A 14,006-nucleotide genomic window follows, 5' to 3' on the forward strand; every position below is an offset into this window, starting at 1 on the left:
GTTTTATATCCAATTATCAAATGCTCGTCTATTTCACCAAATCTGTTCGTTATCAAGTGCTCGTCGATTTCACCCAATCGAACGTTTAAAAAACTTAAAATGATTTTTTGCAAGTATTAAATTTCCAATGTTCGAAGGTGATCTCTCTCTTCGTAAGCAGGAGAGAAGCTACATATATTTTTTTAAAAAATTAAATTTCAAGATTTTAAAATCATTGTACATCACAAAACCAACATTTATCTCTGAGAAAATGAAACCCACCAGAGTGTTGTCCTTCTGGCATCAATTTAGGAACAAAAAAATCGTCAAAAACAACAAAACAAAACAAAAATAAATAAATAGCAACAAACGAAAAATCCCAAACAAGTGGTGTGTGTCCAAAGTGGGAAAGAAGAGAAGAAAGTAGTCACATGACATGATCCCTTATCACCAGTATTTTCCCTTTCCACCGGCATTTCCTCCATATTTATGGTGACATGCAAAGAGCAGCAAAAACAAAAAAAGAATAAGAAAAAGGAAAGAAAAGGATTTATTTATTTTTCTGGAATATTTGTAAATATCGTGGACCCTTGTGAAACCCTAGCTGTGCGTGTTGTTTCTCTTCAGTTTCTGTGGTTGGCTTGGAAGTTTTAATGGTCGCAGAATGCCCTATCCCACAAAGGGTATCCTTTCATTCTCCAGATCTACCGATTTGTGATGTAAATTTTGAATCTTTCCTCAAGAAAATTAATCGGGTCTGTTTCTTTGGTGCAGCTTTGGTTGCATAATGGTGTTTTTGGTGATGATCAGATGAATAAAACAGGAACTGGAAGAGATATATATATAATATATGGATGGAATTGAACTGACAGAAGAGAGTGAGCATACGTAGGCGGATTGTATAAAGAGTATACTTTGGTGTTTTACGTGTGCTCACTTCTCTTGCTGTCAGCTTCGAATTCCCTCTCTATAATAGTCTATAATATATATCCATTAATATGTCTACAGTACAGCAAACAATATACAGGCTCCTATCATCAGCTTGTTAATTCTTGGGAAAAAAAGCTGTGAAAGGAGGATGAAATTAATTAAGTGGCTTTAATTCAGATCAATCAAGTTCATCTGACAAAATGTGAGGTGTTTTTGCGTATATTTTGGGCAAAGAAGATGAAATTCGTGTCAGGTTTTGTGAAATTTCTCCTCTATTCACGGCATGTTTCTTGATGTGATTGTTTGAATTTCTTTTTTTGCGTAAAGAAATTTTTAATTATTATTATATATATCTGTAGCTAGCTAATCACTCATCATATAATATATATAAATTTTATTTATTATTTATTGGGATTGAGCTTGGAGGCGTGACTTTTGATGCTGCTGTTTGAAAGGACGACCCTGGATTTGGGAAGGTACGCCTGGTTACTGTTCTGGTTTAACGGAAAAAAACTTGTGTTTTTATTATTTCTTCTAGGGCAGTCTGCTAAATTGAATTGCTTTTAAGACTCCATAATATTTGTGGATTATTATTATTATTATTATTATTATTATTATTTTTGCCTGTCATTAACTGCAACTCAAAGAAAATGCAGTGATATGCTGAAACAAAATCTTGGGTTTCTTTTAGCTTGTCATGAATATCTCTTTTTCTTGGATTTGTGAGTTGAATTTTCCTGCGGGATCGGAAGAAGAGTGATTTATACCTTGGGCTATATTTTATGTGACTTCTTCTTTTTTGGGAGCAAGAAATGTCTTTTTGGGTAAAGAAAATGGCTGTGGCTGCAAACCAAATATGGCAAGATTTCGGTTTCCTTCACCGGGTGAATACGCATACAATAATGACTGTTGACCGGAGAAGAAAATTTCGTTGTACAGGTTAATTATTTGGAAAAAGATCCCTTTTTTTGGTTCGATAATTTCTTTAATGACTCAAGTATTTGATTTGAGATCATTTTCTTGAATTGCAGATAGCATATGGTGCTAGGGAATGGGCATAGCTTCCTAAATTGATCAGGTACTTTATCATATTCTTACCTTTTTTTTTGTTACAGAAGTTAATTAGATTCAAAGTTTAGTAATGTTGTAAACGTTAGATGTTTGATTGAGGTTGTTTGCGTTTCTTAATTTCTATTATTTAGTTTGTCGTATGCGTGCATACCTTTAATGAACTCCCTTTTCAGGTAGATGGCTGATTATTTGTTGTGCAATATAAACTGAAGATTTTTTGGAACACACACACACACACGCACACACAAAGGTGCGGATATTGTTGTAATTGTTTGGGCAGAAGAAGAAACTCTAGAAAGGAGTTTTCTTTGGATGGAATCTGCTAATCATATTGCTAATGATTGGCTAAGTTTTGAATTGAGATTTCCTCGTCTGCTTGATGGATTAGGAAAAAAAACTGGCTAAACATTAGGCATATGTTCCTTTTGTTGTTTTCGATATTTACGTATTACAAAAATTATTGTCCTAGACGACGGCGCAGTTAATTAGAGCAATTAACTAGCATGACATTACTTGGCGTTTTGCAGTAGATTTTGAATAACAGCAGCCTTCAAGTGAGATAAAGTAAAGGTGAACCGAGATAAGAGATAGGAAGAGTGTCTTGTTGAAAACTAGTTAGAGGGTTGCAATTACATGTGTGATTTGTCCTAAAATAGATTGCAGTTGTTTCCACCAAATGTTTAACTCCACAAGCCAAACTTCATGATTAGAATATTTTGTTTTCCATCTTCTATGTACATTCACCATGAGCTCGAAAACATTACTAGCTAGAATTTTTGGTCTAGCCTCAACTCCACACTTTTGTTGATTTTTTCACTAAAAGTTTTACTATGTGCTATTTGATGTCCTCGAGGTTTCAATGTAATCAAATAACTTTGACGAAAAATATATAATCATTCGGAGTGTAGTTGAGTTGCTAATTAGCTATATAACTTCTTGTTCTAGAGTACTTTGAAGAAGGGTATCATCATTAAGCGGGATCTTTTCAATGATAAACACAGTAGTTACCTAATTTACACTACTAAACATTTGATGGGGCCGGGGAGGGGAGATGAAATACACGGGTAATTTATTGACGAGTTTGGTAAAGGCTTTCACCATTACTATAAATCTAATTACAGAAGTGGTGAAAGAACTGCTTCCTTAATTGATGAATTTAGAAGCGCTGAATAAAAACCATTTGTTTGGTTGTAATTACTCAATGAGTACTAACAGTAACCATGGTTAGTTAATGAAACATTCGAAGCAGTTTTCGCAAACAACTTTTAGAAATAGGAATTCGTCAACCAGCCTTTACCATAAAACAACTTCTGAAGCTCAAATATTCAGAAGCAGTTTTATACTACATTACTAATAGCTAGTGTATACCATAAGTTATAGTGAGTAATGCCATGGTGTATTGCAAATCTTTCGAACCACACAATGGTTCCAAGGGATGCATAAGACGGAATTCTCTTAAAATTGTAAGTTCTTAGGACCCATTTCATGTGGTGCTACAAAGGCAACAATATATATATACCTACATACATACATACATACATACATACATACATACATACATACATACATACATATATTTTAATGCTTAAGACACTTCACTCGATGACTTTGCCTCCTTTATTGACAGTTGGTGGCCATTAGTGTATCTTGATCAACAAATCTGACCTTTCAACTCCACTATTGGAAATAATTTTATGGCTTATGTGGAGTTCCCCGAGTTTCATTGTGGCTATATATAATTTGTATATTCCACATCTAATTTACTTTGAAGGCATTCACTTGCTTAGTTTTAACTTATATAGTAGCCATTATATTAGGCCAAATATGATATTTTATTCACAATTTGTTCAAACTTTTGTTAAACTGCAGCTTTAACTTATCGACTCGATATTGATCAAGAAAGGAAACTCTCAAACCAACAAACACAACAAAGTTTGCATTCTTTTTCAAAAAACAAAAAAAGCAAAATCAAATTTCTACATCAAATCATATATTCATGAAAAGAATGTGAAGGAACTGGTTTTAAATAACAAAATCAAGGAGAAGTCAATGACTATTGATCTCCAAGTTCCGTGAGTAGTAGTCTAGTTCTAAACAGTTCATGAAGACTTATAGGTTTTGGTTCACTAACTAATCAAGGTTTGGTTTTGATGCATTAGTTTTTAACTTTCGGCTATTTAGGTAATTTTCGATGCCACACCGGCACTTCTCATCTACACATTAGTATTTCCCATTTTCACGTTAGTGCTATGACGAAAAAAAATTAAAAGCCAAAAAAAAAAAAAAACTAAAGTTATTACACCAATACTAAACTTTGATTATTTAGAGACCAAAATTCAATACGAGTTATTTAATCAAAAAAGTTATTTTCCCTTGGTTTAGATGATTTAGGTCAATGCCAATGGAGAGGGAGAGTTTATAATTTTATCTGAAAATGGTTATGATGTGGTTCCTCTTATGCATGTAAAAGCAACCTGTACTAAAGTTTTTTAAACACTTCGGATTTTACTTATTTTTGTGCATTTTCTCTATTTGTTTGTGTTTCTAGAGAGATCAAAGAGAATATTTTGATTATATTGCACAATATTGGATCCTACTCATTTTAGCCTCTTTATTTATGACAAGATGCCGAGCCATGTGTTAAAGCACGACTCATTTGGCGTTCCACGTTTCAACCTTCTTGGCCTATAGTTTGAATGCAATGCCAGGTCCGAATTTACTTCAGATGCGTTCAGTGATTTCTTTCCATTTGAGAAATTGTTCTAACCATGAATTTAAATCAAAATTTGCGTCATTCCGGAGAACAGTCACCATTTTTATACATACAATAAAGGGTTTTACTCTGGACGACGAATATTTATCCAAGGTAGAGTATAAATTTTAACTAGGTATTTCTTGTTAAAATGATTAAACAATATAGAACCATTTTATCTTTAGTGTTGTACTCTCAAATTTTTCTCCCTTTGTATTTCCATTTTTTTTAGGGGGGAGTTAGGATTTAATTAATTATCTTTGGTTTACCATCATATATTTAAAGTGGAAAGGTGATTAAGTGCAATGGATGAATATTGGATTTTCAAATTTCGGTTTCATCGATAAGATTTTATGCCAATTTCTTTGGCAATCATTCATAGGTTTGATATTTGATCATTTCAATTTAATTAATAGAGACTGAAAAATTTCAGGACACTAAATCTGAGTAACATATTCTTGTTTTGCTGTGTGCCTCTTGTCCATTTATTTTCTATGTTTGATATACATAATGGAGGTTTACTGCATAAGATTTTTTGGTCAGTTGGATTTAAGGCAGTGAATTATTTGGTTTTATTTTTTCACGCCTTCTCCTTCTATTCTATCTTTTTTTTTTTTTTTTTTTTGCATTCCGATCTTGTAATATAAACAAAATCTAATTCACCGTGTTTGATTGGAAATTCAAGTATAATAATTAAACTTACCGTAATTTGTTTTTGGGTAGGTCGTGTCATCGTCTATAAAATCATTGTCTTGTATCTGTAAAACTCACAAATAAGAAAGTTTTGGTTCTGTGATCAACCTTGACAAATCCTTTAATTTCCCCATTTTCTCTTGTTTTAGGAGATTGCGTTCATTAAGCACGCAAATAGCAAAATCTGGTAAGTGTACAAAGAGTTTATGTAAGAAGGGTGAAGAAGATTTTATTTTTCGTTGTGATAAATCCTGTTACAATTTTGAACAGTTTTATTTATTTATTTTTTTTGTTCAAGATCTCAAGCAAGATTGTCTTTTGTCGAATGTTTCACGGTTTTGATTGGCTTCAAAAATATTTCCAAATGTTTTAAATTCCTCTTTTAGTGTTTATTTGATTCATTCATGAGTGTGGTTAACCTTTGCACTACCCCTACTTTTGCAGAATTCTTCACCGTTTTTGATATATTTCGCGCTTTATTATCATATTTCGCTTCTTTGTTTGTGTTGATAAAATATTGAGTTCGCTTATTTTTATAGCAGATATTCGATTTTCCAGGTATGTTTCTTGAGTTACATTTCCGTTCTATGCAATGCGTCGATATTCTCTATCTTTTAAACTCTTTAACAACAAAGAATCAAGATTGATTTCAAGAAAATGTTTATTGCAAGTGCAGCTAAAACGATTATAAAACATCCTTATGTTAATCAATATTTGGAAATTATTGTTTGATTTTTTACCGTTTTCTAATATATTTAGCGTGTGCTAACTATAAGATTATTATGCTTGCTTCCAAATATGCATGATCCCCCTTTTGTAATTTTATTCAGTCCTAATTTTTTGTCATCATCTTGGAGGTGATCTGTATTTCTCTTTCTTACTTTTATGTAACAAATACAATAAATTTGTTATTTGTAATTATTCTCCAAAAAGATTGTAGGCATAAATATTGTCTTTCAAAGTGTTGTTTGCGCTTATTTGCCTGTGTGTAGACATAGGGCCAAAGGGAGAGCCAAGAAGGGATTTTTCGTGTATAATCCTGCATAATCTCGAATGTTCTCAGTTCTGGTACTAGACATGGTACTTTGTCATCAAACTTGAGAGGATTTTATGTATCGGACTGAATCCTGTGTTCCCAATACTAGAAACCAGTTTTAATGGAGAAGACTTGTTCCGAAGATCAGTTTCTTGCACTAACATGTTTGTTTTACCAGATTCATCATGGAAGGACATCAAATTTCATCGGTTGTTACGTCAAACGCTCCTCCTCCTCTTTCTGACTCAGAGGGCAGCATTCACCACTACTATCCAGTCGAGTATGCGACGCTGTGCGACGCCTCCTGCTTGAAGCCTGGCGTGGTGAGTCAACGGAATGGGCACTGGGGTGCGTACTTATGCGGCAATAATGAACACATATGGCTTGGATCTTTTGAAACCGAGGAGGAAGCTGCATATACCGCTTGCAAGACGGCATCCATCGAGTTTCATGACTCAAACTGGAGTACACCGCAGTTCTGGACCCCTTTCTCCTCTGACGAAGTCTTCAACATGAACATGGACACCTCATATGGTACAGAGTTTCCGAATTATTTGGGAGCTCAAGTTCAGGAACAGCCTGGTTCAGCAGCTTTTCCCGATGCCCCAGGCTACCATCTGCGGCGACTTTTCACCAAGGTCCTCACACCTAGCGATGCTGGCAAGCTTAACCGCCTAGTGATTCCGAAAAGGTATGCCATTAGGCATCTCCCTCGAATCTGTGAAGACGAAGGCGTTAACGAAGATGTAGAGGTGGCGTTTTTCGACGTGTCCATGAAGTTATGGAAGTTTAGGTACTGCTATTGGAGCAGTAGCCAAAGCTACGTTTTCACCAGAGGCTGGAATGGCTTCCTGAAAGAAAAAAGTTTGAAACCAAAGGATATGGTTATTTTCTCGGCCTACGAGCGCATCGACGGCATGGATGAGGTTGATAAAGTGTACATGATAGATGTGGTGTATAATAACGATGGTGGAGACGGCCAGGTTCGAGATGCGGCCGCCAACAACGGCGAGGGTTTTCCGTTGGAATTCGCGATGTTGCCGGCCGGTGACGGTGGCAATGGAAATGAAGAAATTGGGAGAATGGATGCACAACCTGCTGCAGGTTCTGAAGAGAAGGGTGTCAAACTTTTTGGGGTGAATCTTATTTGATGTGCCTGTTTGATTAATTATGGAGCAACACCAAACTTTCATGGTTTTTAAATAAATTGCTCCATGCAATGGTTTTACCGAATTATATATGAATTTTATAATAATTTTATAATCAATATTTTGTATTTTCAGTTATTTCTACCATGCATCATGCCTTATCTTTTTTCTAGCTCATCAAAAATATTTTTCTCTTTCTTTCTTTTTTCTTTTTTTTTTTCACTTTACGATTACTATGCCATTTTATTTGAGTTGAACTCTATAAGAAACCAAGTTTGCCATCTATCGGTTTCTATACTTTTATGATTTAAAACTGTAGATTAATTTTTAATTTGTAAAATATTAGCCTACATACTCTTTTTTTACTTTGTGACGGGGTACGATCAAAATGTGCACAGTAAATTTCCAAATAATCAATAAATTGGAAAAATTACGTACTCAGATTTATCTATTTCTGATTTTGGTCTAAATTTTAGTCAATTTTGCGATATTCCAAAATTTGGTCATTTATTTAACATGATGATGTGACGTAAATGTACAGCATTATTTCAATATAAAAAAACTGCACGTATAGTTGAGGAAAAAATAATACCATTGTCAGATGTGCCAAAAGTGTGTATGACCGCCGTAGCCTGCGTTAACGCTAAGTTTGGATAAAGGGAAAATACACCGTAGGATAACAACGTGCAATATTTTAAATTAAATTAGATATCTAATATATTATATTATATTACACTATAATCAGCACGATAATAGCACTATTATGTGCTACACGAGTACTAATTTTTTTGGGAAAATAATGTATTTTTTAATTTTTTTGATATGGCATCTCATTAAAATTAGGGAAAATGCTTGTTTATCTATTAACTTGTCCATTTTTTTGGTTAATTTGTAATTTTCGGTGATTTTAATTTAATTGCTGACGTGATAGCTTGACACATCGATATTATCCGACGCCATGTCACATTTTTCGATGTCATATAGCATTTTTCGGTGCCACATCAGCAATTTGACCATAATCATCGAAAATTAAAAATTAGAGTACCAAAACCAAACATTTGAAAAATTAATAGATCAAAACAAAAAAAATGAACAAGTTAATTGATCAAAAAAACTATTTTCCCTTACAATTATTAGAAAATTTAAAATTAATATCACAAACAAATTTTATATATTGAATTGACTAAAACGAAAAAATCAACAAGTTAAAAAACCAAAAAAACAAAAAACAAAATAAAATTGAGCTTCCTGCTGGAGTTGATATAGCAAATGGCAGACAAAGGAAAGTGACAAGGTGATGAAAGAATACTTCAAGAAACAATACTCATTATCTCTAAATCAGCACTTCTTAAACGATCCTTCAAATGGCCGGTTTATACACCCAAACACAAATCCGAGATCAGCCGTTGTAGCTCGCTCATATCACAACTGCTCCATGTCCACAACAAAGTAAGCACCTGCTATTGCCTTGCACCAGATCATGTCGGTCTACACATAGAAACATTGGTTAAAATTAGGCCTTAGCACGTCTCACTTCTGATGTTGCACCACAAAATATCGACATATTAAAGAAGCTATGAAACATCAGTACAACATCTCTTCTACAAACATTGGTGAAGCTTTACGACTACTAATATGCACGTGCTTTGACGAACAATCGCGCCAAATCAATCCCTCCCTTGTCATATTTCTTTCCCATTCCATTATGGTTTAGTACCAGACAACTGTCCTTCTCTGAACAACAAAAGGCTCATATGAGGACCGCAGACCATATTCTACGGCCTCAATATTTCAAAGTTCGATAGGTTGATTTTCAGGATCATGTTATATGATTAAAGAAAGATAAATGGAAAACATGGAAACGCAGCTCGCTAAAGTCACCTGAAAGAGGGTAAGGTTTGTTTTAGAAGCATGATTATTAGATAGTAAAAAGAGAAAAGCTCAGTCCAGAGTGGGATAATATGAAGCACCTCGATCGTAATTAGTCCATCGTAAAGGTTTTACTCGTCAATCACATGTATTTTCTAGGAGAATCAAGCCGTCACATGTTTGTATATTACTCAGTGACTCGTGGATCCTCTCCAACTAGCTCCACTCTTCCTGCAGATGGAAACTTTTATATTTTCATGTTCATCTTCGATGGATCACATCTTGGATTAAGTTGATTTCTTCAGAATTTCAACATGAGTTCTTCAGTGAAATGAGGCATCCGAGTCCTCAGAGCTAGGCCGCCAGTGTCCCCGAACAACCTATGTCCCTCAACTTGTCACGAGTATTTGCTTGTGATACGCGTAGAAACTTTGTTGTCCCAGATTGCCTGCATCACAAAAGGGGGCTTCCAATTCCTAATCTTCCATGCTAGCTAGAAGCACCTTTTGAAAGTAATGTGGTCTGGGACACCAAATGTTTCAAGAAACGTTCGCCATGAACGTATTAGCATCAAAATGCATATCAAGCAGATCTCAGTCTACTACCGATTGAGCATGCGATCAAACGGATTGGAAAACCTAAACATTCACTTCAAAAGTAAATTTTTATCTCGCGCAAACTAATTTTAAATAATGTTTCAGCTTTTATTACATAGCCCGAGCACAAAAGAGCAGTAAAATCCTAGGTATCAATGATAGAATGTCACTCCATTAATTCAAAGTTGTTTTTCTAATTCTAATGCAGTTAATAAATGTTTCTGAAACTACTGTACGGGGTTCTTCGATTCTACCCTATGAGTAGTACCCCAATCTTTAATTCAAGGGCTACAACGGGGCATGGGAATATATTTTTCACATTGGCCAACACACTGCATATTACATGGAGAAAATGTAGTCTCTTAACCTTTGGATCAACACTTACGGCACGGGCACTACCCATATAGTAGCATGAACAAATCCTTACGGCCAAACATGCATGTAGATATAGCACCAAATAGAGGCAATGGTCATCACTAAGAGGCTCCAACATTTGAGATGAATATCCATTAGGTCCTGTAAGATCTTGCTGAAGATGGCACAGATGCATGCATAGCCTGAGGATGTTTTCGTTTTGATACACCATTTTCCGGAGCATGAGGTTTTTTAACCACTTCAATTTGTGAAACAGTTTTAAAACAGCTCCTAGAAACACTGATATAGGATAACTGAGTCCACGATGATGATTCTCCCCAATGCTTTTCAATAGATTGTATGATTTAAGTATTGATATTATGTGTCATATTAGTTTTATGGATTTCTATAAATCTATTTGACTGGCCAACTATTCAGTTTTTGTTTAGGGGATATTTTTATTTGTCTAAGCTAAAAAAATATTAAAATCGTGATGGAGATTTAATTCATGCGAAGAACTAATTTAGACAACCTGTAATTTGTAATGTTTATAGTTTCGTCTTAAATTTCACAAGGATAATCAAGAGAATAGAATGTCGACAACTGTATGCACTATACACCAGCAAGGATGAAGCACAAGACAACAGGAGATGGAGTGGACAAATGCCATATGAATAAGACGTAGAATTAGCTCATACCCTGAACACATAACATCATAAACTACTGGGGAATCACTTGGTTTTACCCAGGTTGTGGTACATTTTCTTAAAAATAATAATAATAATAATAATAAACGATATCAAACTAGCTGTGGTGACTGCAATGGCGACCAACAATTATCACATTCGCTCTACGAGATTTAGATAGCTATAGCAGGACATGATTATAAAAGCTCGAAACATGCATGTTAAAACTCTCCTTTTCAAATTTCACCTACGGGCTACAACTACAATGCAATAAATTTAGTTACTCTTCTGCGGTCCAAAAAAGAGGGAGCCTATAAATTTTGTGAAATGTTAGGCTAAATAGGCATAATGGAAGACGCTCCATAATACGTGACTTCCATGAAATCATCATTCAAAGTACATTAATATGTTTTAACATTTTCAAAGCCGATGCATAAAACTCGTTTATATATAACTTCAAATCATGCCTCACAACAGCTTCTAAAAGTAACTTCTAGATACCAACCACTTCAAAATACACTACAGATGTAGAGGATGAGCCTAGTCGCGCAGCATATCTCTGAGCTATTATATATATCAAGTTGGACTCATTCTATAATTTCTAATTCATGCAAAACTAGGAAGACGGTCAACATATGTACTCGAGCCTTACCTCTTGAGTTTCCTTCATCTCACAAAGCTACAAAAGTGTTTCAGCTTGTGATGCAACACTGGCAAGTAAGCTAATTAAATGAGATCTAAACCATGAACATCCATCTCATCATAATCAATATTATTTACCTTCTACTCAACGATCCATCAAAATTTTCAACTCTATCGATTTTACACATTAAAGATAATATTGCATAAATTCCTTTCTGGAATTGCACTCTCTAAAACTTCGTAACCTCACATCAAAATAATCACAGATCGACAGTAGATGGTTGCACGCCCGTAGACCATAAAGACAATTAGTACTTCAAACTTGCAAAACAAGCATGAATTCAAGTATTCAACAAGTAAAGAAAATAATAAAGTTCAAGAATAAAGTATACATCATAATACTTCGATAATCATAAGCAAAGTAGGCTCATATTTGCATTTCACCCAGGGAAAAAAAATTAAAAAAATAATAATTAATAATCGCACCAAGAAAATTGAACAGGATATCTTTACCTGGGAAGTTAAACATATTGCAAGTGAAATTATGCATACTCCCAAATCAATCACCATCTGCATAGTCTTACATCAGACTTATTTGATAAAAAAAAAAAGACCAAAAATAATAATATTTTAAGAAATAATTAATAGTATATTCACAAAATGGAACCCCCATACCAGTAAACTATATTCTCCTTCTTCCATCTCCATGCTTCTAAAATCCTAATCCGAAAGAAAGAACTAATCAAACAAAAATATTAAAAAATGACATAAAATACAACTGATTAAATTAATTCTTCAGCTAGCAGATACGAAAAACACTGATATCTGAAAATGAAAACACTGTAGTAAAAACAAACAAAAAAACAAAACCCAATTTTTAATTTGCAGTCCGAAAATCAAATGAACAAAGTCTTAAAAACCCATGCTTTTTGCTGTTTGCATCTTGAACAAGAAACAGCTTTTTCATCAGTTTCCAGCCATCACAATACAAGAATCAGATGAATCTGAGAATCAATATCACCCCAGAAAACAAGAAACAAATAGCCAAAGTTTTTGCATTTTGAAACAAGAAGCACTACAGAAAACAAAAACTAAGGATAATGAAAAGGGCTTCAACTTATCGCATCAATGTGTCTCTTTTAGGTGCAGAAAAAAAGGGTTAATTAAACTGATAAAGATTAGCGATAAGCTTCGCATTTACTTTTTTTAAAAAAAAAATCGGAGTTTTTTTAATCCAAAAAGATTGCCTGCCCTAGTACCAAAAATACACAAAGTTTATTTCCGTTAAAATAAGAACAGTAATCAGGCGTACCTTTGTTCATCCCATTTCGTCCTTCTCCCAAAGCAACATCAAAAGTCACGCTTCCATCAAATTATTACACCATTTTGGGATAACATTATTTATTCTCAAATATAAAATATTATTATTAATAGATATTTTAAAAGTACTCGGGACAAACGAAAGTCAAGAAACACAACAGTGGCAGGTTGACTGATGAAGAGTAAAATGAATACCAAATTTCTATATTTCTCTCAACTTTTTACAGATTTTATACCAACAAAATGGTGAGGATATATATATATATATATATACATATTAAAAACATGTCACATATTTAACAGAGAAGGAAGCTGACAGAAAAGAAGTGAGCACACGCATATCACAAAAGCATAAACATGTATACAATTGCCTGCGTATGCTCACTCTCTTCTGTCAACTCTCTCTCTATATATATATATATATACTTATCTTTTTGAAGCAAACTCCAAAACCCATAGATCTGAGCAACCAAAAAAGGAACCCTTTTCAGGAGATGATTAATCTGAGGCACAAACGAACACTTTGCCATACAATTCCGATCAAGCCATTTTAGGGTTCTTGGGAAAATGATGTTTGGGACAAATTCTTGAGTACTGAATTTTCTTTCCCCATGAGTACTGATCCTTTTAGTTGGCATTTTGTAGATTCCTAGCTACTTCCTTTCGGACAAGGTCCCCTAATGGCGTTGGAATCTTAAAAAGACGAGTGATGCCACCTTAATTATGAATCTTAATGCACAGAGGTGTCGACGGCGGATTGGTTTTCATACTATTATTATTTTTTTTTTGAGATAGGTTTTCATAGTATTATTATTATTACACTCAACTTATTAAAAAGTTCCCCCCACCACTGTTCGCATGGAACACAACATAAGTTTCGATCAGTTTTTTTGAGCAAATCATTGATTTAAAAATTTATTTTAAATATTT

General features: G+C 34.1%; 1 protein-coding gene and 1 long non-coding RNA gene across 9 annotated transcripts; one reads left to right on the top strand and one right to left on the bottom strand.

The window, feature by feature from the left end:
• Positions 1–432: 432 nt before the first annotated feature.
• On the top strand, positions 433–7,737 carry LOC140892190 (AP2/ERF and B3 domain-containing transcription factor At1g50680-like). 8 transcript variants are annotated; one of them, XM_073300996.1, is made up of 8 exons: positions 433–662; positions 754–1,162; positions 1,365–1,385; positions 1,601–1,848; positions 1,941–1,987; positions 4,606–4,688; positions 4,788–4,846; positions 5,575–7,737. In XM_073300996.1, the coding sequence occupies exon 8, from the start codon at positions 6,647–6,649 to the stop codon at positions 7,610–7,612; it is 966 nt and encodes a 321-aa protein (XP_073157097.1). In that variant the 5' UTR covers positions 433–662; positions 754–1,162; positions 1,365–1,385; positions 1,601–1,848; positions 1,941–1,987; positions 4,606–4,688; positions 4,788–4,846; positions 5,575–6,646; the 3' UTR covers positions 7,613–7,737. The 8 variants fall into 8 exon arrangements, with proteins under 8 accessions (XP_073157097.1, XP_073157098.1, XP_073157092.1 ...); XM_073300997.1 differs by having other exon boundaries at positions 1,720–1,848; XM_073300991.1 differs by having other exon boundaries at positions 754–1,848; positions 5,575–5,612; positions 6,640–7,737.
• Positions 7,738–8,750: 1,013 nt separating this feature from the next.
• Positions 8,751–13,050, bottom strand: LOC140892664 (uncharacterized). The gene is made up of 3 exons (XR_012152877.1): positions 12,432–13,050; positions 12,270–12,326; positions 8,751–9,097 (listed from the first exon to the last, which is right to left on the bottom strand). It is a non-coding gene; the product is annotated as an uncharacterized lncRNA (long non-coding RNA).
• Between the last annotated feature and the right edge of the window lie 956 nt (positions 13,051–14,006).

The sequence above is a fragment of the Henckelia pumila genome, chromosome 3 (assembly GCF_033568475.1).
Source record: "Henckelia pumila isolate YLH828 chromosome 3, ASM3356847v2, whole genome shotgun sequence".
NCBI lineage: Eukaryota > Viridiplantae > Streptophyta > Magnoliopsida > Lamiales > Gesneriaceae > Henckelia > Henckelia pumila.